The sequence below is a fragment of the Dromiciops gliroides genome, chromosome 1 (assembly GCF_019393635.1).
Source record: "Dromiciops gliroides isolate mDroGli1 chromosome 1, mDroGli1.pri, whole genome shotgun sequence".
In the NCBI taxonomy this organism is placed as follows: Eukaryota; Metazoa; Chordata; class Mammalia; order Microbiotheria; family Microbiotheriidae; genus Dromiciops; species Dromiciops gliroides.
Window position 1 is genome coordinate 207,350,014 of NC_057861.1, and position 26,604 is coordinate 207,376,617.

The 26,604-nt window shown below is 34.8% G+C and overlaps 1 protein-coding gene across 1 annotated transcript in view; it reads left to right on the plus strand.

Moving 5' to 3' along the window:
- Positions 1-26,604, plus strand: part of RTTN (rotatin) — a 251,719-nt gene that overhangs the window by 147,652 nt on the left and 77,463 nt on the right. Inside the window, 5 exon segments of the mRNA XM_043993343.1 lie at positions 5,023-5,047; positions 5,050-5,123; positions 5,125-5,212; positions 20,678-20,715; positions 20,717-20,770. Of these exon segments, the coding sequence (XP_043849278.1) occupies positions 5,023-5,047; positions 5,050-5,123; positions 5,125-5,212; positions 20,678-20,715; positions 20,717-20,770 (279 nt within the window).

A 26,604-nucleotide genomic window follows, 5' to 3' on the forward strand; every position in this document is an offset into this window, starting at 1 on the left:
TGCCCCAGGTCACACAGCTAGTTAAGTGTCAAGTGTCTGAGGCCAGATTTGAACTCAGGTCCTCCTGTTTCCAGGGCCAGTACTTATCTACTGTAGCATGTTTTTTTTTAATATAGTCCCTCATATATATCCATAGTGATTGCATTAACAGGATCATATTAATTATTGTACCAAAGTTTAATTTAACATTCACCTATTGTGGCACAGTTAGGTGACTTCAGTTTTTTGTAATTGTGGTGCAGTAGATAAAACATGGGGCCCAGAATCAGGAAGACCTGATTTCAAATAGCCTCCAGACACTTACTAGCTATGTGACACCTGGGCAAGATCTTTAACCTTGGTTTGCCTCAGTTTCCTCATTTGTAAAATGAAGGTGGAGAAAGAAATGGCAAACCACAAATGGACTCACAGAGTGTAGAACAGAACTGAACAACAACAAATAATACTGCTATAAAGATATTTCAATGTGTTGTTTTTAAATAAGGCTCAGAGTGTGTTCTTATCTATGGAATGATTGGGTCAAAGGATATAATTATTTTTTAATTTATTGTAAACTATCAGGTTGCAAACAATATCTGCATTGTTAATAAGTTACTATTTTTCTCTATCCCTAATTACATTGTATTTCTTTGCTTCTAATTATTTTTGCAAGCTTGTTCCATCTTCCAAGTTTGAATCTTTTGGATCATGATAAATATTTTTTGATTATTGAGTAATGATTAATTTTTAAAAAAATGATTAACAATTTGTGTTACTTCTTTGAAAATTGTTTATATTCTGTGCCCATTTATATTTTATGGCTCTGGGGTACCTTTAAGTAAATTTTAATATTTTCTTATATATTTTAGCCCTCAAGTTTTCAATGTCATATTTTCCATAAATATATTTTAAATATTACTTTTCTTTTTTCTTTTTTGTAAATTCATATTATGTCATTATAAATATATCATTATCTAAAGTATTATATCATTATAAAAATAATATTGTTTTGACTAATAATTCCTTTTATCATGAATCACTACTAAGGAAACTCATATATACTTAACCTTTAAGATCAATGGTAGGTAACATAATCAGGCCTCCTCTTGGCAGTTCTTTACAGCTCCTTTTGGCAATAAAATATACTCCGAATAGACTTTAATAATCTACATATTAATTCCCAGGGTTCTGTATTAGTAAACATATGGTAAACTTTTAAAGATTTTTTTGTTAATTCTTTTTTAAATTTTGTAAAGCAAAGCTTCCTATTTGAATAATTACTTATTAGGTAGATTTGGAAGTTTTTGGGAGGCTATAAAGGGTCACTAATCAGGGGGCAGCTAGGTGGCAGAGTGGATAGAGCACCAGCCCTGAATTCAGGAGACCTAAGTTCAAATCCGGCCTCAGACACTTACATTTACTAGTTGTGTGACCCTGGTCAAATCACTTAACCCCAATTGCCTCACAAAAAAAATTTTTTTTAAAGTCACTAATCAGCACAGTATGAAGATCTGAGATTTTGTTGTGTAAAAAACTTAGCTCAAACACATGAATTATTTTTTTAACTTGACTTATATATAGATATAATAATATACAAAGTTGCCTTCATACTGAATAGTTTTCTCATCTTATGGAGAATGAGACCCTGTTATACATATTTTTAAAATAAATTTTTAAAAATAAAATTTATAGTTTTGGTTCTAATTTTATCCCTCTTTCCCTCCTTTCCCTCCTCCCTCCCTGAGGGGTAATAATCAGATATAGGTTATACATGTATGATTATGTAAAACATTACCATCTTTGTCATTTTGTACAAGAAAACTTGATAAAAAGAAAAAAAATGAAAGAAAATGAAAATAGCATGCTCAGTCTGTTCCATCAATATCAGTTATTTCTTTGGAGGTGGATAGTGTTTCATCAATAGTCCCGTTGGGATTGTCTTGGATGATTGTATTGTAAATAGTCAAGTCATTCAGTTTTTTCATCAAACAATATTGCTGTCTCTGTGTACAATGTTCTATTGGTTCTGCTCACTTCACAATACATCATTTCACAGATGTCTTCTAGGCCTTTCTGAAGTCATCTTGCTTGTTGTTACTCATAACACAATAATATTCCATCACCATCATATACCACAGTTTATTTAGCCATTCCCCCAATTATAGGCATTCCTTTGATTTCCATTTTAGCCACCACAAAAAGAGCTGCTATAAAATACTTTTGTACAAATAGGTCTTTTCTCTTTTGGGGGATGTCTTTGGGATAGAAACCTAGCAGTGGTATTGCTGGATCAAAGGGTATGCACAACTCCATAGCCCTTTGGGCATAGTTCCAAATTGCTCTCCAGAATGTTTGGGTCTTTTCACAACTCCACCAACAGTGGATTAGCGTTCCAGGCTTTCCCAATCCCCTCCAACATCCAATATTTTCTGTTTTTGTTATATTTGTCATTCTGATAGGTGTGAGGTGATATCTCAGAGTTTTTTTAATTTGCATTTCTGTAATCAATAATTATCTAGAGCATTTTTTCATATGCTATAAGTTAGCTTTGATTCTTTGTCTGAAAACTGCCTGTTCATATCATCTGACCATTTATCAATTGGGGAATGACTTGTATTTTTATAAATTTAATGGCAGTTCTCTATATATTTGAGAATTGAAGGCCTTTATCAGAGATACTTGCTTCAAAAATTCTTTCCTAGAGCAATATGATGAAAATGACAGTCCTACCTAAGTTAATTTATTTATTTAGTGCTATACCAATCAAACTATCAAAAATATTTTATAGCGCTAGAAAAAATAATAACAAAATTCCTCTGGAGACCTTGTTATATTAATGATTTAAAATTCAAATACTAACTTACAGATTACTTAGTGTTCTCCCCTCCCCTCCAATTAACATTTTCAAAGACATTTAACATTAGTAAGTACATTTATTTTTGTAGGAGTACTATACATTGAATATATCAAAATGGCAAAACCTTTGTTAATTAGATTGATTCATAATAGGGACTTTTAAGCATATCTGTTAGAATTCTTTCATTCATAGTTTGTTGTATCTGAATTTAAAAAAAAAAGATTATTAGTGTCAGCTCTCTGCCAGACCATGGAAATTGCTTCTTTACTTAGAAATAGATATTATTATATTCTGAATTATGGCTGGATTACACAATTCAGAAGTAAATTAGATTGGTGTTTCCCTTTCTACCTGTCATTTAGTCTAAATTACTGGATTTTTCTCTATTTTTCCCTTGAAGATTTGCATTGAAATTGTTTGCTTTATATTAATATTAAACTAGTTGACCCCAAACAATTCTAGAGAGCAATTTGGAACTATGCTCAAAGGGTTATAAAATTGTAAAGTCCCCTTGACCCAGAAATATTACTACTAGGTCTGTATCCTAAAGAGATTTTTTTTTAAATGGGAAAAGGAATCTATGTCTAAAAATATTGATAGGAACTCTTTTTGTAGTGGCGAAAGGTTGGAAATTGAGGGATCTTCATTAATTAGGGAAGGCTAAACATTGTGGTATATGATTGTAATAATATACTATTGTGCTACATAGAATAGACAAGCAGGATGCTTTTAGAAAAAACAGGGAAGACATGAACTAATGCAAAGTGAAATGAGCAGAACCAGGAAAACATATAGTAACAGCAATATCATAAGGATCATCAAATGTGACATGACTTAGATATGCTGATCAAAACGATTATTCAACACAATTCCAAGGATTTGTGTTGAAAAAAATGCTATCCATAAGGGCAGCTAGGTGGCTCAGTGGATAGAGGCACTTGCCCTGGATTCAGGAGGACCTGAGTTCAAATCCAGCCTCAGACACTTGACACAAGCTATGTGATCCTGGGCAAGTCACTTAACCCTCATTGCCCTGCCCCCAAAAAAAAAGAAAAAAAGAAAAAATGCCATCCACCCCAAGAGAAAGAACTGATGGAATCAAAGTCTGATGGAAGTATACTTTTTACTTTCTTTTTCTTGTATGTGTGTGTGTGTGTGTAGTCCTTTTTCAATGGGGCTAAGATGGAATATGTTTTGTTTGACTTCAGTTTCTTTCTTTCTTGTAGAGAGGGAAGGAATGGAAAGGAGGGAGAGAAATTTGGAACTCAAATTTTAAAAAGGTGAACAGATAGGTTTATACAGTTAGGACTTATTTTTGTCTCCTGAGGAGGCATATTATCAGTATTCAGAGACTGTTATATAATGATAATTTTTAATATTAATGATAGCTCACAGTTATGTAATATTTTTAAGATTTACGAAGTGCTTTTGCATTCATAATCTTTTTTTGATTCTTATAGCAACTCTGTGAAGTAGATGCTATTACTATAATTATTTTATAGACAAGGAAACTGAGACTAAGAGGTTAAGTGTCTTGCCCACTATCACACTGTACTTGAGAAGGATTTTAACACAGCTTAGGACTGGGGTTCAGTACTTTACTGACTATGCAATCTACATTAAATCAGTAGCTGATAGGTCTTAATATGGATATTTCTTACTGCTTAATATAATGCCTCAGTATAATGATATAGCTAAAATTAGTACATTAATCAGGTTTTAATTTTATAAGTTAGAATCTATCTTGACTTTCAGACAATTGTACATTTTCAAGGGTTTTAGTATTTAGCAAAGTTAGCTATTTTATGAGTATTGTAAGCTGAAAGAAATTCATCATTGGATATATACTTAAGATGAGATAATTTCCCCTTTATAAAAATATAATACTACTTACTAGAATTTATTCTAGAAACACAGAATTTTATCAGAGATATTTAAGACTGAAATTCTTCTCACAGTTGCTCTGCTTTCAGGTAGATATGGTGACTTTCTCATTTAAAGATGAGAGCAAATGAGGTATATAAAAAGTTAAATATTAGCCGAGGTTAATAGGTTAGTGTTTTTCTTGAATAATTTCTCTTATTTATTTATTTCTTTTATTAACCTTATTGAAGTATGCATTCAGATCATTATGTGATAGAATATAGTACTGGTGCAAAATAATTTATTCTGACCTATTCCCTTAGGGCCCCTCTGTACATGATGTGGAGTATGCCTGTCTCTGATAGGTAAACCTGCCCTCCAAGCCCTTTTATATCACAGCAACTTTTATGAACATATGAATCGTGATGGTGAAACATTGTTACCTGGGGCGATATATGTTTGACTTGAATTGTTATGCAGCTGACAACATCACGGCAAGAAAGAATATAAATGGTAAGAATCTTTTATTCAATTTTAATGGTATAGAATTAAGCAATAACTCATCCTCTTTGGGGTTGTTGTTTTTAACTATACATCCTAAAAGCACTTGGTTTTACTATACTTAAGCATATTGAAAGCTTTAAAACCAGAGAGATCTTAGCCATAATATTGTCATGTCAGAAGGTATATCCATATATCTCTTTGCCTAAAATTAAAGTAAATATATTTCTTCCCTTTCATAAGAATGAATTGTTTCTATCTTGTTCATGAGTACCTTTAATTAACATATAAACTTCTTTTTGAATCTTGTTCTCAGCTGTTGAATAAAATTCATTTTCCTAAATCTGAAAGCCATCTTTAGATTTATAGCAAAGAACAAATGTATTTGTTGCATATTTCCTTGAACAAGGAAATAAATAATACCTCAGAAGGTTCTGAAAAATTAAAACTGTTGGAGGTAAAGAACTTTGTGAAATATACCATTTTTCTGAATATCATGCAGGGTGCCCATAAGTACAGATTTTAAGTGCATCCCATATTATAAATAATAGAAATGAGAGGGAGTTCTTAGGAATAGCTGAATGTTGTTATATGGCATATTCTACTTTGCATATTTAAGAAAAGTATAAATGATTATATACTAGAAGTAAGCTTGAAGATTAGACATTGCTGTCTTGTAACTAAATGAAGCTCTGGGTCTCTAAGTCAAGATTTTAGTTCGGCATAGCCTTCTGCTAATAGATTTTGCAAGTTTCTGTAGCGAAAAGGTTTCTCTTTTCTGTGTTCATATAATTTTTTAAAGTGGTAGAGCTGTAAAGCTTATTTTTATGGCATTAATTAATTTATTTTTGTTCCTTCTGAGGAAATAGTGAATCCTTATAAGTACATTGTAACTCTAAGTATTTAACCTTACTTAGAAAGTTATAGTTCTAGTGGTTCCATCCAGTTAATAAATTAATCTCCGAGTAGCTATTATTCTTGTGCTGTTTCAGTTTGCCACAGCATTTCAGTACGTGTCTTGGGACAAAATCTACCAAAATAACAATTGAGGACTGAAGATCTTGCTTCTAGAAAATATGGAAGGCTAATATGCTCAGTGTCTGTTACTGAAGCAAGTAATTTCTCTGTAGGCCCAGAAGATAGACTGGTTGACCTCCCAGAAACAAAGATGAAAGAGCTCAAGAGAATTCTTATCAACATGGGTTATCTTGAAAAAAATAAAGTGTTCCGTTAAAAAAAGGTTTGAAATTAAACTACTGCTGGTGGCGCAGTGGAATAAAGCACTGGCCCTGAATTCAGGAGGACCGAGTTCAAATCCAGCCTCAGACATTTGACAGTTATTAGCTGTGCGACCCTGGGAAAGTCACTTAACCCTCATTGCCCCACAAAACAAAACAAAACAAAACAACCCCCTCCCCAAAAAAAACATACCCAAAAGTAACTAAACCAAAGAAGAAAGAGAATCTAAAAAGGTAGAAGGAAATCCTGATCTGTGTCATTCATTCATTTACAAGCATTAAGTACTATCCTTAGCCTTAAGTAATATTTGTTTTATTTGGATGGGGAAGGGGACCACATATGCCAGATAAATATTACATAGAGTGTGGATAAATAACAACAGATTTGAAAGATGTGGAGGTAGAATTGACCAGACTTAGCAATTAGTTGTATATGGTGGAATGAAAGAGTGGATATAGTCAAGAATGACTTTGAGGTTTTGAGCCTGGGTGATTGGAAAAATACTGAATATGAAATGAGGAAGCTAGGAAGAAGGTAAGTTTGAGAGGAAAAGAAGTGAATTCTGTTCGGGACATCTTGACTTTGAGCTTTGGAGATATCCATTTGGAATGGAAGCAGCTAGCAGTGTTTGTTCATTTGGAGAGAGACTAGGACTGGATGTATCGATGTGGGATCCCCAGATTTGTTAATCAAATCCATGGGAGGTGAAGAGATTACTGAGAGAGAGGTTATCTATAGAGAAAAGAAGGCAGCCTTTGACAGAGCTTTTGGGCACCCAAATTAGGAAGTTAAAGGGTAGAAGAATAGGACATAAGAGAAGGACAACTGAGCATTTGCAGCAAAGAAGTAGTATAAGGCTTATAATGTGAAGAGAAAGAGTTAACACTTTCAGGGTCAAAGTAGCTGCTAGTGTTCAAAAGATTATAATATAGTTCTTGTTGTAGTTGTTTGTCCTTCATTCTCAAAGAGGACCTTGACATTGGGAGGGTGAGTCTTAACTTGCAGTAAATTGGATTTAAGTGAGGTAGGGCTGGGTTTCAATGGCAAGATAGACTTCAGGATGAATGGAGATGGCCCCTAATATGGTTCTAAGCTGCCACTAAGAAGGAGACAATCCAATAAGGGTCAAAGGAAAGAGATAATTGTAGTGTCATCATTGACTCCTTGCTGAGGAATAATGAGGCAAATAATTTACTGTTACTAATAATAGAGGAATCTACTGTCTTCCTAGAGGGAGAGTACCTGAAATTTGCTGAGGACCCTTTTGAGACTTGTCAAATGAATGATCTCTATCCACTTCTGAGAATTAAGAGATAGCCAAAAAGAAATCTACAAAGCATTTCTAAGGATTAGAAGTCATGGACATGAATTGAAGGCTGTAGGGATATAGGTGATATTCTTATCAGAAAATTCATGAAAGGTTCTAGTAGTAAAACTCTTGGCTTCAAATGTCTCTTCACAAAAGGGATCTCATTAACTGCTATGGTTTCAATATATATATATATATATATATATATATATATATATATAACAAGTTAGATAAAGCATAAATCCTGATGCAGTAAGGCAAATTTAATCTTATAGGTATCACTGAGACTTGAATAGGATCTTAACTTTAATATGATTCTGCAAAGGTACTACACTGTTTTAAAAAAAACACACAAACAGAATGGACAAAGGGTTATCTGTGAAAAATATAAAGAAATCAAAGATCTAGTGGGGAGGTCAGGTAGAGAATTTGGATAAAGATCAGAAGGAGAGACAAACAATTTTAACTTTTTTTAAAAAAAATCAATCAATTAATTAATCTATCTAGCTATCATCTATTATTTAAAATATTTTATTATTTTCCAGTTACCAGAATAGTTTTCAACATTTGTTTTCACAGGATTTTTAAGTCCAAATTTTTTTCTCCCACCGTCTCTTCCCTCCCTCCTCCCAAAGACAGAAAGCAGTCTGATATAGGTTGTATATGTACAATCACATTAAAAATGTTTCTACATTAGTCATCTTGTGAAAGAAGAATCAGAGCACAAGGGAAAAACCTCAAAAAAGAAGGGAAAAAACCCAATCCAAAAGTAGAAACAGTATGGTTGAATCTGCATTCATAATTAACAGTTCTTTTTTATCTGGATGATGAGAACATTTTCTATCACGAGTTCTTTGAAACTGTTTTGGATCGTTGCACTGCTCAGATGAGCCAAGTCTATCCCCAAAACAATTTTATCTTATAGAATGTACTGTAAGGTACTTGAATAGGAGAGGAAAGATCAAGAGGTTATGAAACATTATGCATGTGACACAGAGGCATAATATAGTAATGTTGGTGAAACTTTAGTTATGCATTAGAACTCTCTTACTCTGCTGGAAAGAAAGCAGCTTATACTTTTTTGTCTTCTCTGAATAATTTTATTCTTCAAAAGGTTAAAGAAAGAATGAGGGAAACTATTCATGGTCACTGCTAATGTGGAAAGGATGGAAGCTTAGGGGGAGGAGGGAAATTTACTCCACTATAGAATTGTGGATTGTGAAGAGTGGAAAGCTCATACTCTGTCTAAGTATGAGATCAAATTTCTGAGGGTTTGTAGACAAGAAAAAAACATAGGATGGGATGGGCTAAAATCTACAAGGAAAAACAGCCAGAAGGGATAGGAAATTCTCTAAGATAAATCAGTGGTTCTTCTATTTTATTTATTTTTATACACACACACATACATAAATACAAATACACACTTATATTTGCGTGTATATATGTGTGTGTATATGTAGTAAAGAACAAAATTAATATTTGAACCCCAATCCTTTTCCTTCGAGGACAGTGATTCCACAGAGAATTAGTGATCACACAGAGATTAACCTTATTTTCCTTTTTTGACGTTGATACTAGACTGGTAGGGAATGTTATAATGCAGTTTGCCTAAATTTCACCAATGCACCTTACAATGTTTCTCATGCTTTTTTTTTTCTCATGCTTTATGTACAGAATAGACAAAAAGTACAATTAGATGAATTAATATCAATTGAATAATAGGATCAAATAGCTGGTTATTAATAGATTGATGTTAATGTGGAGAAGGTGTCTAGTGGAGTGTCCTAGGGATCTAGTTTGGCTTTGTGTTGGTTTTTTATCAGTAATTTGTATAAAGGTGACCATGTTTAGCAAATTTGAAGAAGATACTGTATAGTAAGAAATAGCTAATGTGTTGGATAACAGAATCCTAAATTTAATGTTGGACTCATTCAAATGAAATGACATTTAATAAGTACAAATAAAGTCTTAAACTTACATTAAAATGCATTTCACAAGTAAGAGACTAGGGAGGCAATGAATAGATAAGTTTAGTTTAAGTGATCTATATATTTATTGAACTGCAGGTTTCATCTAAGTGACAGTACAGATTGAAAGCTAAAAAAGCAAATGAAGTCTCAGGGTAAAACAGGCATATTGTCTAAATGAGTGATAGTTGTTATATGTTGCTCTATTTAAACCACATCTAAAATATGTCCCGCTTTGGATGCCTTCTCTTTAGAAGGGCATTGATAAGCTAGAGAATATTCAGAGCATTGTGGTAATGAAGGACCTTAAGACTGTGCCATGGGTTGAAGGAACTTGTTATATTTAGCTTAAAGTATCAGAAATTTGGAAGCTGCTTTGGATTTTTGAAGGAGTAGCATGCCCCAGAGTGAAGAGACTTGTTCCACTTGACCCTAGAGGGCAAAATTAGTATTAATGAGTAATATTTGCAGTCAGGCAGATTTTGGTTTGATGCTAGAAAAATTTGTCTAACAATTAGAGCTTTACAAAAGTGGAATGGAGTTATCCCCCTCGTTATAGGTCTTTTAGCGAAAGGTAAATGACCTCTTTGGGGGAATAGTAAAAAGGGGATTCTCTGTCACATACAAATTAGACTTCGCTTCTGAGGCTAAATTTGATGATTCTGTTTTTTCCATATTTGTTGTATTCATTCTAGCAGCTTGTGATGCGAAATCTCAGTGTTACATGTATGTGTTCTTATTCTAAACATCTAATAGTTATTGCTTACTTATATGTGTAACACCTTTTAATGTACTTCTATGTAAAAATTATTCAAAGAAAGGTCATATTGCCAGCATATATCCCACGATAGTTGATGCAAGCACAATAGATTGACAACTGAAGCACCCACTCTATTTTATGTTATTTTGATGAAGCACAAAAGATATAAAAATCGGTTTTACAACTGTAATGACTATCAATATTACTTCAGAGAAACAATTTAAACATCAATCTAATGATATATTTATATTATGCTTTGCAGTTCACAGAATCTTTTTTCTACGTATTATTGCATTTGATTTTCAGGCACTTTACATATGAAGTTCAGACTCAGGTTAAGTGATTTACCTAAGGTCACATAGGTTGTGGAGCTAGATCAGAAACAAGATCCTCTGACTCCTAATCTTTTATTTTTACTATGTTACTAATTGAAGGAAATTTCTTTTTGTAGGACTTTATCAGAAAGCTAGAATGAGGGCCATATAATGGGGTAGGAGAAAAAGAAGAAAAGCTGATATTGAAATGAAAGATTAATTTAATTGTATTTTATTATACAAAGTAACCTTTTATAAAGGAGATTAAGAGGCCTTTCTATTAATTAGTTTGCCTTTAGTTCTCTTGTTCACTTAAGATACATGGTATGGTCTCTGTGGAATTTATTATTTTGTGTTTGATATATTATGATAATAATTGTCCAACCATCCAGATGGTTAGTTGGCATCGTTTTTGAGGTAAAGCATGACTTAATCTATAATTTAGTATAGGTAATTATCTGCTGCTTCCTTGCCACTTCACTAAATTTCTTTCATGATTTTAAAAGCAAAAACAAAACAAGACCTAGAATTGAATAAATTTCTTAGATTAATTTAGCAGCCACATCAACCTTAAATTTTGAACATAAAAATACATATTTTACTTTTACTCTTTGTATATTATATATGGACCAGGATGCTTCCTATTAATAGCATTTATGATTTATAAGGTATAGTTTCTTGGTCATTGCATAAGCTGAATTCAGGATGAATAATAAACCTTAAGATGAATGAATCATCCTTGCATATGTCATATTTAATCCTTGAACACAATAATTTGTTGCCAGTTACTTTGAAGTAAACAAAATTAGTTAATTATTTCCTCCAGAGCGTATTAGCAGACATAACCATCTTGATTAGGCTATTCTTCCCATAAATTTGATGTATTTTTCCAGTCATTATTCACATATAAAATTTTTTTTAATCTCCTGGAAAGAATTAAGAAGTGAGGGACTTTTGGTGCCAAGATGGTGGAGTGAGGAAGGAACCCTTTGTAGCCCTCCCAAATTTCCCCTCCAAACAACTAGATAACTGCCTCTGAATTGTTCCAGGATCAAGGTAGCAACATACCAACCTGGCAGGAAAGGTCTGTCTTACCTAGGTGGGAGGGGAGTGAGGTCCAAGGGCAGAAGCAGCCACTCTCACAGCAGGGGACCTGCAGCAAGTCTTTAAGCCTGGGGCAATCTCCCAGTGAGGTCCCACCCTCCTTTGAACCAGTAGCTCCCTAGGCAATTGAGCAGTCTGAGCTGTACAGCAAGACCCCACACTAGCAACCCCATCCCTAGCACAAGCTACCAGGGAGGCCTTTAACTCATTGCTGTCCAGTAGTGAAGTCCCACCATGAGGGGGGCCAACAGCAAGATCCCATGCCTGAGGCCTACCAGCAGAAAGACCCTATTTCTATAACAACCCAGAAGGAGTGGGCCCCAGCCCTTGGGCAGATATGCAACAGAATTACCCCTTCTAGGGCCTGCTAGATAAGAGACTCTGTTTCCATAATAACCCAGTAGTAGGTCCCTAAACCTCAGCAGATTTGCAACAAAAATACTCTTCTAGGTCCTGCTAACAGAGAGGCCCTGTTAACATAGCAACCCAGCAACAAGATCCCACTTCTGGGGAAGGCCAGCAGGGAGGGACTCTCTGACCCCCAATACAAGCCAGAAAGGAAGCTTACCCTTCAGAGAAAACAAGCAGCTAAGTCCTGAAGCTTAGTGAAAGCCACCAGTAAGATGTGGAATTCTAACAGTGCAGGACTAGAGCCCAACTCTCACATAAAAACATCAAGTCACAAAAAAAAGTCATAAAAATGAGAAACTGCTCCCCCCCAACCCCCCAAAACAGCTTGACTATAGAAAATTACTATGGTGATAGGGATGATCAAGGCATAAACTTAGAGGAGGACAAAAGTGCCAAAATGGGTATAGGCAAAACTTCAAAGAAAAATGTAACAGTCTCAGGCCCAAAAAGACTTCCTGTAAGAACTTTAAAAGGCCTTTAAAAAGCAAATTAGAGGGGGCAGCTAGGTGGCGCAGTGGATAAAGCACCGACCCTGGATTCAGGAGTACCTGAGTTCAAATCCGGCCTCAGATACTTGACACTTACTAGCTGTGTGACCCTGGGCAAGTCACTTAACTCCCATTGCCCTGAAAAAAAGAAAAGGCAAGTTGGGGGGGGGGCAGCTAGGTGGTGCAGTGGATAAAGCCCTAGATTCAGAAGGACCTGAGTTCAAATATGGCCTCAGATACTTGACACTTACTAGCTATGTGACCTTGGTCAAGTTAACCCTCACTGATCAACCAAAAAAAAACAAAAAACAAAAAAACAAATTATAGCAGTAGAAGAAAAGTTTGGAAAAGAAATGAGAGTAATGCAAGAGATTCATGAAATAGTATGGGAAAAGATATACAAAAATTTACCAAGGAAAATAAATACCTAAAAAAAAGAATTAGCCAAATGGAAAAGGAAGTACAAAAGGTCACTGAAGAAAATAATTCCTTAAAAAATTAGAATTGCAGAAGTGGAAACTAATGACTCTATGAGACATCAAGATACAATAAAACAATCAAAAAAGTAAAAAAATAAAAGAAAATGTTAAATTTCTCATTGGAAAAACAACTGACCTAGAAAAATAAATCCAGGAGAGGTAATATGAGAATTATTGGGTTACCTGAAAGCTATGATTTAAAAAAAAAAACAACTGGACAATATCTTTCAAGAAATTATCAAAGAAAACTGCCATCTAGCTGTGTGATCCTGGGCAAGTCACTTAACCCTCATTGCCCTGCAAAAAAGAAAAGAAAAGAAAGTTGCCTTAATAAATTAGAACAAGAGGGTAAAATAGAAACTGAAGCAATTCACCCATCAATGCCTGAAAGAGATCCTAAAATGAAAACTCCCAGGAGTATCATAGCCAAATTCCAGAGCTCACAGATCAAGGAGACAGTATTGAAAGCAGCCTAAAAGAAACAATTCAAATATTATGGAGCACCAGTAAGGATTACATGAGATTTGGCAGCTTCCACATTAAAGAAACAGAGGGCTTGTGATGTGCTTTACTGGATGGCAAAGGAGTTAGGTTCACAATCAAGAATTACCAACTCAACAAAATTGAATATAATCTTTTAGGGGAAAAATGGATATTTAACGAAATAGAGGACTTTCAAGCATTTCTGATTAAAAGGCCAGAGGTGGATAAAAATTTTTACCTCCAAATACAAGACTCAAGGGAAACATAAAATGTAAAAAAGAAACAAGAAAGAAAAAAATGTAAGAAATTCAGAAAGGTTAACTGTTTATATTTCTATATGGCATGATACTAATTTTAAGTCTTATCAGCTTTACTACTTATAAGAGCAATTAGAAGGGGTAAATGTAGACAGAGGATATATTTGGACTTAAGGTGACATTAATAGGATGATACCTCCCTGAAAAAATAAAGGGATTAGAAAGAAATTGCACTAGAAGAAGAAGGATGGGAGAGAGTGAATGGGGTAAATTATCCCACATAAAAGAGGGATGACAGATGTATTATAATGGAGGGGAAGATGGGGGACTGGCAGGTAAAGCTTAAACCGTACTCATCAAAATTGGCTTATAACATACACACACAGTTGGATATAGAAATCTATCTTATCCTTTAAGGAAGTTTAAAAAAAAAAAAAGAACTGTTATAAAAGAAGGGGGAGGGGGACTGATTAAAGAGAGAGTAGATTGGGGAAGATGGTGATCAGAAGTATTATACTTCTGAGGAGGGAAAGGGTACAATATGTTGTTTACAAGAAACACATTTAAAGCAGATATACACAGGGTACACATAAGGGGCTGGAACTTAATCTATTATGCTTCAGCTGAAGCAAAGAAAGCAGGGGTAGCAATCATGATTTCAGACTAAGCAAAAGCAAAAATAGATCTAGTTAAAAGAGATAGAGAAGGAAACTATATCTTGCTGAAAAGTACCATAGACAATGAAGTCATATCAATACTTAACATATATGCATCAAATGGTATAGCTTCTAAGTTTTTGAAGGAGAAGTTAAATGAGTTACAGGAGGAAATAGCTAACAAAATTATCCTAGTGGAGGACCTTAACCTTCCCCTCTCAGAACTGGGTAAATCTAACAAAAAATAAACAAGAAAGAAGTGAATAAAATTCTGAAAAATTAGATATGATAGATCTCTGGAGAAAATCGAATAGGAATACAAAGGAATATACTCTTTTTTTTCCCCAGCAGTACATGGCACTACGCCACGTAGTAATATATAAACACCTTGCAACCAAATACAAAAAGCAGAAATAATGAATATCCTTTTCAGATCAAAATGCAACAAAAATTACTTTCAATAATAAACAATGGAAAGAGAAATTAAAAATAATTGGAAATTTAATAATCCTAAAAAAAAAGGTGGGTCAAGGAACAAATCATAGAAACAATCAATAATTTCATTGAAGAGAATGACAACAATGAGACAACATATCAAAATTTATGGGATGCAGCCAAAGTGATATTTAGGGGAAAATCTATGTCTCTAACTGCTTACATCAATTAAATAAAGAAAATGATCAGTGAATTGGGAATGGAACTAAAAAAACCCAAACAAACCTAGAAAACGAACAAATTAAAAATCCTGAATGACCCACCAAATTGGAAATCCTGAAAAATCAAAGGAGAGATTATTAAAATTGAAAGAAAATCATTGAACTTATACATAAAACTAGAAGCTGGTTTTATGAAAAAAAAAACACAATTAAATAGATAAACCATTGGTTAATTTGATCAAAAAAAGGAAAGAAGAAAACCAAATTACTACTATCAAAAATGAAAGTGGTTAACACATCACTAATGAAGAAATTAAAAGAATTGTTAGGATCTGTTTTGTCCAATTATATGCCAATAAATTTGACAATCTAAATGAAATGGATGCATATCTATAAAAATATAAATTAGACAGATTAACAGAAGAAGTAAAATGCATAAATAACCCAATTTTAGAAAAAGAAATTGAATAAGCCATCAGTGAACGTCCTAAGAAAAAAAATCCCCAGGAACAGATGGATTCAAAAGTATATTCTACCAAACTTTTACAGAACAATCAATCCCAATACTTTATAAATTATTTGGGAAAATAGGCGAAGAAGGAATCCTACCAAATTCCTTTTATGACACAAATATGGTGTTAATATCCAAACCAGGAAGAGCCAAAACAGAGACAGAAAGTTATAGAACAATTTCCTTAATGAATATTGATGCAAAAATTCTAAATAAAATATTAGCAAAGATATTACAACAATTTATCATGAGGATTATATACTGTGATCAGGTGGGATTTATACTTGGATTGAAGGACTGGTTCAATATTAGGAAAACTATCAGCATAATTGAGCATATCAGTAACAAAACCAACAAATCATATGATTATCTCAATAGATGCAGAAAAAGCCTTTAACAAAATACAACATCCTTTCCTATTAAAAAACACTAGAGAGCATAGGAATAAATGGAGCTTACCTTAAAAGTATAAGTAATATTTACCTAAAACCATCAACAAACATCTTTAATGGAGATAAGCTAGAAGTCTTTCCAATGAGATCAGGGATGAAGCAGGCATGCCCATTATCACTTCTATAATTTAATATTGTACTAGAAATGTTAGGTATAGCCATAAAAGAATAAAAAATAGATTAAAGGAATTAGAATAGGCAATGAGGAAACAAAACTATCACTCTTTATAAATGATATGATGTTACATTTAGAAAAATTCTAGAGAATCAACTAAAAAACTCATTGAAATCATTTACAACTTTAGCAAAGTTGCAGGATACAAAATAAACCCACATAAATCATCAGCATTTCTATATATTACCAACAAAGTCCAGCAGCAGTAGATAGAAAGAGAAAACTGTAGACAATATAAAATGTTTGGGGGTCTACTTGCTAAGACTAATCTAGAAGCTATATGAACACAATTCTAAAACACTTCTCATACAGATACAGTCAGATCTAAACAATTGGAAAAATATTAATTGCTTGTGGGTAGGCTGAGCCAATATGATAAAAATGACTATCCCACCTAAATTTATTTATTTAGTGGCATACCAAACTATCCAAAAAAATTTTAAAGAGCTAGAAAAAATAATAACAAAATTAATCTAGAAGAACAAAAGCTCAAGAATATCAAGGGAATCAATGAAAAATACAAAGAAGGCGTCTAAGCAGCACCAGATCTCAAACTGTGTTATGCAGTGGTAATTATCAAAACAATCTGATGCTGGCTAAGAAATTGAGAGATGGATCAGTGAGATTGAATAGGTACAAACTACACACTATAAATGACGATATAATAAATCCAAAGATCCAAGCTTTTGTATGGCAGAAAATAGGTGTAGACCAACAACTCACACCATGTACTAAAATAAGGTCAAAATTGGTACGTGATTTATACATAAAGGGTGATACCATAAGCAAAATAAGAGAACTTGGAATAGTTTATCTGTCAAATTTATGTACAGGGGAAGATTTTAAGACCAAAGAAGATATAGAAAGCATTACAAAATGTAAAATAGACAATTTCGATGATATAAGATTTTAAAACATTTGCATAAACAAAAGCAATGCAGCCCAAATTCAAAGGAAAGCAGAAAACTGGAAAATAATTTTTGTAACAAGTGTCTGATAAAATGCTCATTTTTGTTGTGAAAAATCTGATGAAATAAAGAAATATCAAAGTCTCCTAGCCATGAAAAATAGGTTTATTGAGAGAAGAGTACCTGTCTCACAATAAAGTCAGTCTTAGGTCTGTGATGCAAAGATTCCAAGCAGTACTGGGAGATGGTATTTATACCAATCTAATAATACTTGAAAGCAATACACCCTAACTCTTTACAACCAACCCTTTTAGAGCATATTGCAGATGGTATAGAAAAGTAATATAAGGAAACATAATCAGCACCCAACAAAATATGAACCTGAGCTTTCAGAGTACCTCATCTTGGCTGGAAGATAGCCAGCTCCTCACAAATGGGGCAAAACCTAACTATTCTTATAAACATTACATTTCTAAAGTGACTTTGGTATAAATCTCTATACTGATTTGTTCCTTCAACTAATAAGATACTATTTTTGGTGTTCTGGTTTAACCACAATGGACCAAGGGACATCACAACAAAGCTAGTACATAACCAATATTGATCAGTTGAATTAGAGTCAAGGAACATTGGTTATGGTGCATGGAAGGACAAGATTGAAATATGCACGGAGAGAAACAATTTACATATCTAGAGAATATTTAAACATATTGATTCATTATTTATCGTATACTAATTATTATCCCTATTTAATCAAGCAAGTCAATATATGTCATACTTGTGCAGTAATACAGAACATCTTCACCTTCCTTGAAAGTGTTTTGCTTTTTACTGCTCTCTCCCTAAATCTGGCCTTCCCTCCTTCCCTTCTTCTCCCCTCCCCCTTATATCCCTCCCCTCCCTCAGGGCAAAAATATATTACTATACCTACTTGACTATGTATGTTAGTCCCTCTTGGAGCCAACTCTGATGATATTAATATTCACTCACTCCCCCACTTCTTCCCCCTCTTCTCCTCCCCTCCATAAGCTTTTTCTTGTTTCTTTCATGTGAACTACCTCCCCGCCCCAGATCATCTCTCCCCTTCCCCCTCCCCCAGTCTATTCCTCCTACACCTCAACCCTATTTTAAAGATGTCATCATGAGTTAGGTAGCACAGTGGACAAAGCACCAGCCCTGGACCCAGGAAGCCCCAGGCATAAGACACTCCACCCTGTTTGCCTCACAAAGAACAAAACATAAACGTTTTATAGATATCATCCCTTCATATTAAGTTCAGACCTGTATCTTCTGTGAATTCCTTACTGAGAAAGTTCTTATGAGTTCAAAGTATTATCTTCCCATGTAGAAATGTAAACAGTTTGATCTTTTAATATCCCTCATGAAGTCTTTTTCCTGTTTACCTTTTTATGCTTCTCTAGGGTCTTGTATTTGAAAGTCAAATTTTCTATTCAGTTCAGGTATTTTCATCACAAATGCCTGAAAGTCCTCTTTTTCATTGAAGTCCCATTTTTTCCTCTGAATGATTTATAAACAGTTTTGCTGGGGTACTTGATTTTGGCTGTAGTCCCAGCTCCTTTACCCTCTGGAATATCATATCCATGCCTTCCGGTCCTTTAATGTAGATGCTGCTAGATCTTGTTTTAGCCTTATGGAGCTCCACGGTATTTGTGGCATGCTTCATCATCATACTCTTCTCTCCCTCTCCCCCAGGGCAATGAGGGTTAAGTGACTTGCCCAGGGTCACACAGCTAGTAAGTGTGAAGTGTTTAAGGTCAGATTTCAACTCGGGTCCTCTGGAATCCAAGTCCAGTGCTTTATCCACTGCACCACCTAGCTGCCCCAGCTCCACAGTATTTGATTCCTTTTTTCTAGCTGCTTGCAATATTTTCTCCTTGACCTGGAGCTCTGGAATTTGGCTACAATATTCCTGGAGGTTTTCCTTTTGGGATCTCTTTCAGGAGGTGATCTGTGGATTCTTTCATTTCTATTTTGCCTTCTTCTAGAATATCAGGGCAATTTCCCCGACAGTCTCATTGGAGGATGATTTCTAAGCTCCTATTTTGGTCGTGGTTTTTCAGGTAGTCCAGTGATTTTCAAGTATCTCTCCTGGATCTGTTTTCCAGGTCAGCTCTTTTTCTAAGGAAATATTTCATATAGCCCTCTATTTTTTAATTCAGTTGGATTTGCTTTACTGTGTCTTGGTTTTGCATAAAGTCAGTAAGCTTCCATTTGTTCAATCCTAATTCTTAGGCAATTATTTTCTTGGAGAACTTTTCTATTTCTTTTTCCCATTTGGCTTTTCAAACTGTTGACTTTTTCTCAGGACTTTCTACATTGCTCTCATTTTTTTCCATTCTTTCCTCCATCTCCCTAAATCTTTCTTCTATCTCTTCTACTTTCTCTTCAAAGTCCCTTTTGAGTGCTTCCATGACCTGAGACCATTCATGTTTTTCTTGGAAGCTTTGCATGTTGGAGCTTTGACTTTGTTATTATCTTCTTCTGAGGGTGTATTGTGGTCTACCTTTCCCTGAAGAAGTTTTTGATGGTCTATTGCTTTTTTTCTTTTTTTTCTTTTTAAGATAGGCAATTGGGGGTTAAGTGACTTGCCCAGGGTCACCAGCTAGTAAGTGTTAAGTGTCTGAGGCTGGGTCTGTTGCTTTCTCTGCCTACTCATCTTGTTCCACCTATTTCTTGGCTTTTAAACTCCTTTTTAAAGGACACACTGTTTGAGCTATAGTATGGCCCAGGGAGTGATTGGGCTTCTTCTCAGCCTGCCTGGCCTGTGAGTAACCTTGGTCACTTTCTCTTTGACCCGGAACCAGAAGTCTGATTGAACTTTGATTCTCTATGGTTGGAAGCATGGTGTGCCTGTGCCCCTCCCCCACTGGGCCACCACCACTCGATTCAGCCCACTGGGTTCAGAGCCAGGGCTCTTCGCCCCAACTCCTACAGAGACTGCCTCCACTTCACCCAGCATACTGCCAAACCCCCCTCACCAGTCCATGATCGGAGCCTTAGAAAGCTGCTGGTGCTAAAAGACTCTGACATGTGCTGGAAGCACTGTCTGTTCCTGGCTGGGTCTGGACTGCATGCTGAGCTGTTCAGGACTGATCAGTAGGTGATCACAATTGCCCTCTTTTGCTGAAAAATAGTCTCACTCTGTTTTTAAGTGCATTATACTGCTCTGGGTTTTGTTTTGTTTTTTATCGCCTTTCCAGTATCTTGAAAAAATTCAAAGTAATATATATTTTAAAAATATTATTATAACAATCTGAATAGAACCAATGATTTTACATTTACTACAGATTTTGATGACTCAGTCCACTTGGGGAGGGGACAGCAACAGTCCAACTAACCAAAGTCCAAGTCCAAGTTCTCCTTCAACAGTTGAGACAGTGGTGAGTTCTAAAAATCTCATAAATGTTCTTTTTTTACTTAAAGATAAAGTTGTAGATAACTCTAATTTTTCATATCTGGGTGGGGTAGACAAGAAAATTGCATGCAGAAATGTTTAATTTTAGTCACAAATTCCAGTTTCGATTCCGGGGCTTTTTAAGAAGTAGCAAAATAAGGGCAGCTAGGTGGTGCAGTGGGTAAGCACCAGCCCTGGATTCAGAAGGAGCAGAGTTCAAATTCGCCTCAGACACTTGACACTAGCTATGTGACCCATGGTAAGTCACTTAACCCCCATTGCCCCCGCAAAAAAAAAAAAAAAAAAGAAGTAGCTAAATAGTCACAAGGAAGGAAAAAAGAGACAAAGCAACTGCTTTTGACATTCTCTTTACATAACTAAGAATTAGAACTCTCTTTAAAATCTTTAAAATTGCAAAGGCATTTTGGGGCAGGTAGATCCATTAAAAATTGGGCCTATTTAATTCAAATAATTTTCCATAAAGGTCAAAATGACCTGTGTATTTAAAAAAAAAAAATCCTGGACCAGGGAGGTAGGAACCTATGTTTGAGTCTCAGCTTTGTCTTCCTCTGTGACCTGGGCTACTTATCTTTGAATACCAGATCTGAACTGGAAGGGACCTCAAAGGTCATGTAGCCCAGTGTCTTCATTTTATAGAAGATGAAATTGGAGTCCATAGAGAGCATGATTTATCCAAGGTCACACATATAATGATTTCATGGGAACAAATTTGAACTCAGTGTTATGACTTCCAAAGGTAATGGGTTATTTTTTGGTGTGGTGGTTGTTTTTAACAGTACAACCATGGACTTCAGTTTACTTATCTATACGATCAAGAAGGGGATTGACCTCTAAAGTCTTTTCCAGCTCTTTAAAGTCCTGTGATATGTACTATCAATATGAATTTTCATATTCATTTTCTAGTGTAACTTACGGTTACTTTAGAAATTGGGTGTGGGAGGAAGCTGACCTCTCACATTATTTTGCTATACTTAAAAATTAATTTCATGTAAGAATATTGCTGTCAACAAGTATTTATTAAAAACGTATTATGTACTCCACATTGTAGTAGTAACTTTGTCAGCATTACAACCAAAAAGATAAAACATTTTATTTATCAAACACATATGGTATCAGGCACTATGTATGAAGGAAGAAAGACAAAAACACTTCCTTGGCCCAAAGAGCTCCCAATCTAATGAAGGAGACAATATGCAAACAATTGTGTACAGATATGATACATACAATATGTATTGAAGATAATCTCAGAGGGATGGTAGTAGCATCAAGAGGGATTTTAAGAAAGGCTTCTTGAATAGATGTGATTTTAGCTGAGACTTGAAAGAAGTCAGGGAAGCCAGATGGTAGTGATGAAAACTTAAAATATAGTTGGAAAATAATTGTTGATTGATTGATTGAATCAAGGAAAAACCCCCATAAGGCAGTAAATGAGTTGTATAGACCATAAATAATAATTGTACTCAGAGGAGAGCATGCTGGTGGACTGGATAACATATTTAACTAATTTACTCTTAAAAACACACACACATATACACAACTCTTTTAGGCTTTCCAGGAGCAGGAACTTGATATTATAAATTGTATCTCCCACATAATCCACAATCAGTTTGTTCCTATTTCATGTTTCTTTTAGGGATATTTTATTCAAAATCATTATGCATGAAATATCCTTCATATTGCATTGAGTAGCATAGACTAGAAAGTTTGCTATAAAAAGAACTTGTTATATTCCTGTTTCTATTTTTTATAGAATGATTAAAATGTATATTTTATAGAGTAGCATATTTTCAAATCATGCTAGAAAGTAGATTGGTGCTTTAAAAAAAAAATACATTAACCAGCATTAGAGAATTTTGTTGGGGTAGCATATTATCAAACTTTAGAAAATACATGGTAATCAATTTTTTCAGTTATTTGTAGGAATGCTGATATATGGCAATTTAGTTCATTTATCTGCTGAAAATCACATTTACCAGAAATTAGTAAAAATGGAAATTAGCATGGTAGTTATGCATCTCACTATATGGGTAAAGAACAGTTTAATTTCTAGTAGTGCTTATTGATTGGTCTTTGCAAAGTTGGATTTTCTTGGTATTTCTTTATAAAGGTAAAGTTTCATTTAAAAAGTATTTCTTGAAATTGATTAAAAGTCAGTAATTTCATTTAGAATTTTTGAAGATGTGGACCTTTACTCAGAAAAGTAAGTTACCCTTAATCCACTAGATGTCATACTTTTACCACTTTGTCAGAGAATGTTCTGATTATAGCATAAAAGTTTCAGTGTGTAATCATAGCACTAATGCTTTTATGACAATACCAGCACAAATACAAATTTTTAATTCTAATGAAATGGTTATAGTTATTTTAGAAAATGTTGAACAACCTAGTGTGGTATTATTTTTGTCATTTTGAGTAAATTTAATGTTATATTGTTCTTTGTAAATAAAAATTGCTATGCAGTACTGTAGTATAATATACCTGTAATTTTATCACTATGGGATCTTCTGGTGTTGAGTTCCTTGATGCAAATCAGTAACTCATCTGTAACTTATCTTAAAGTGTTACCTTAAGGCACTCAGGTTAAATAATTCATCCATGGTAATACAGTTATTATTGGCCAGAGGCAAGATTTTGAATCTAAGTGTAAGACTTCATATTGATCTCTTTTCAATTACATAGTATTAGAACATAATGAGAAGTAATATGATGTAGCAGATAGTAAGTTATTAACCTTGAAGCTAGGAAGCCTTGAATCTAGGTTGATGTCCTACCTCTGACACACACTAATTCTGTAACCTCTGACAAGTCACTTAATCTCTTAGTGTTCTAGGCAACTTTCTGACACAGAGAAGGTTCTGATCCATAATGATAGAGGGAATTTTCTTATATGGGAGTTTGTTATATTATAGAGAGGCACAGCATATAAATAAATCTCTGGCTTAGAGTCAGGAAGACCTGAATTCAAATCTGGTCTCACAAACATTAACTAGCTGTTTGACCCTGGGCAAGTCACGTAACCCCTGCCTCAGTTTCCTCATTTGTAAAATGGGAATAATAGTACCTAATTCCCATTGTTGTTGTGAGCATCAAATGAGATAATCATTGTAAGGCACTTAACACAGTGACTAACACATTGTCAGTACACGATAAAATGCTTATTTTCTCACTCCCATCTCCCCCTACCAGTGAAATCTCAGATAGAGTTCCTATTTCCTACTTTTAGACTAGAAGAACTCTTGCTGTGTACCTGTCAAGATTTTTTGAATCTTGATTCTTTATAATCCCTCCCAGTTTTGGGACATCTGCAATTTGCCAAATATGACTATCCAATTCAGTGATCACAAGGCCAACCGATCCCAGGGCCACACCACCAATCTCCTTCTAAGATGACATCAAATCATTAATTTCATTTCTTTGGGTCTGGCCACTTAACTAGTTCTGAATCTGCCTAATTGTATTACTAGCTAGATTACTACACATCTATCCATAATGTTCACCAATATAGCAAGGAAAACTTTTTAAACAAATGCTTTGCTAGGGCTAAGCAAACTGTACCTTTAATAGTGCTCAGATCTGTCAGTCTAATTAAACTTTGAGGTTATTCTGTCCTGACCTGTTCTTTATAAAGTCATTCTGGGCTCTTTATGAACCTTACTTCCTATCCTAGATTTGGACTTGTCATTAGTAGAAAGGGGCGGCTAGGTGGCACAGCAGATAGATGCACTGTCCCTGAAGTTGGGAGGACCTGAGTTCAAATCTCACCTCAGACACTTATTAGCAGTGTGACCCTGGGCAAGTCATTTAATCCCAATTGCCTTAAATATGCAGGGCCATCTTAAGTTGTTCTGATATGTATCTTGCCACTGGACCCAGATGGCTTTGGAGGAGAGAGTAAGGTTGATGACTTGCACAATCCTTTCTCACTTAAATCCAGTTTAGTGCAAGTCATGACATCACCCTGATGTCCATGGTCCTCTTCCAGAAAGAAGGACAAACAACAACAACAGTAGAAAGGGAAAATTAAAAAAAAAAAAACCAACATATATTTTTTGCTTATCCTCTTCTCTTTATTTCATAGTGCCATATTTTTGAAACATTCAAGTGAGGGACATTAATGTGGAAAGCTCTATTTTAAGAGATCTGCCCTTTTAGTCTTGCTTGCTAATTCTTTGTTACCCTGGACAAGTCATATATTTTTTGTGATAATTAATTTCCTCATCTGTAAAATTATTGGGTGGACCAAGTGTTTTGCTAAGGTCCCTTTCATGTTTAAAGTGCTTCTAAGTCTATGAGTTTTAAATTTATTTTGATGAATAGATGCTCCCTTACTAGTCAGACATGAAGGATGCCAAAACCTCTCCAAATTCTAGTGTACCATGATGATTTTCTTCTAGAGAACATCTCATTTTAAAAAGGATCAACATCCATTTGTTTTTTGGTGGATCCATATAGTACAGTACCATATTGAAGTGATTTCAAGTTTTGGGCTACACACTGACTTGAATTAATAATTCTAAATTTATTTGGAAGAAATGTTACAACTCGTTGAAATTCAGAGAAAGGGAATTCATTTGTAAATATTAATATTTGAAGCTCAAAAGAAACTGTAGGAATTCTTCTTACCCTGTATTTTCCGCTGTCAATCTGAATACTTTTTAGACCTTCTATTTACCATACCTCACATTTTATTGTTTTGGTTGTGGTTGTTGTTTGTCCTTCATTCTTTTTTTTTTTTTTTGCAGGCAATGAGGGTTAAGTGACTTGCCCAGGGTTACACAGCTAGTAAGGGCCATGTGTCTTAGACTGGGTTTGAACTCAGTTCCTCCTGAATCCAGGGCCGGTGCTCTATCCACTGTGTCACCTAGCTGCCCCTTATGACATCAAGATGATGTCATGACTTGCACTGAATTGGATTTCAATGAGGGAGGCTGTGCAAAGTCACCATCCTCACTTTTGGAGCCTCTGGGTCCAGTGGCAAGATATACATTAGGATGACTAGAGATGACCCTGGATGTTAAGGGCCAGTGGAGATAAGTGACTTGCCATGGGTAACACAGCTAGTAAGTATCTGAGGTGAAATTTTAAACTCAGGTCCTCCCAACTTCAGGGCCAGTGCTCTATCCAATGCACCACCTAGCTGCCTCTATTTATGGTTGATAATTCATCAGGACACCAAATCTGCGTTTGATAGGGAGAAGAAAACTGTTATAACATAAGTTGATCAAAAAAAGGTCTAATACCCACCATTACCTCCAACATGGAAAATCATGTATCCAATGGATCTTTTCCCCTCCATTTTCCTGTGAAAATTGTCTTTACCATTACATGCAAGTTTGTCTAAAATAGCAGAAAACTTTCTGGGTTTACTCCATCTTTTTGTTTTTTCCCCCGGGGAGTGAGGGTTAAGTGACTTGCCCAGGATCAAAAAGCGAGTAAGTGTCAAGTGTCCCTGAGGCGGGATTGAACTTAGAGTCCTTCTGAATCCAGGGCTGGTGCTTTATCTACTGCGCCACCTAGCTGTCCCCTTAACTCCAATCTTTTTGTGAAATTGTAGACAGCTTTGTTATTACTTCAACTGTATACGTTTACACCTAATTTAAATTATTAATGACTTTTGTTTATCCATATTCTTTTTTTGGATTTTAGGTATTAACTGTATAGAAAAGGTTTAAAGGAGACCTTTGAAACTATAGAATCTCTATGTTACTGTACTAAAAAAGCTTATAAACTTTTCAAAACGTTTTATGAGAATTAGAAGCTTCATTGGGCAAATGCTTTAAATAGTGGTGCTTTGTGTTC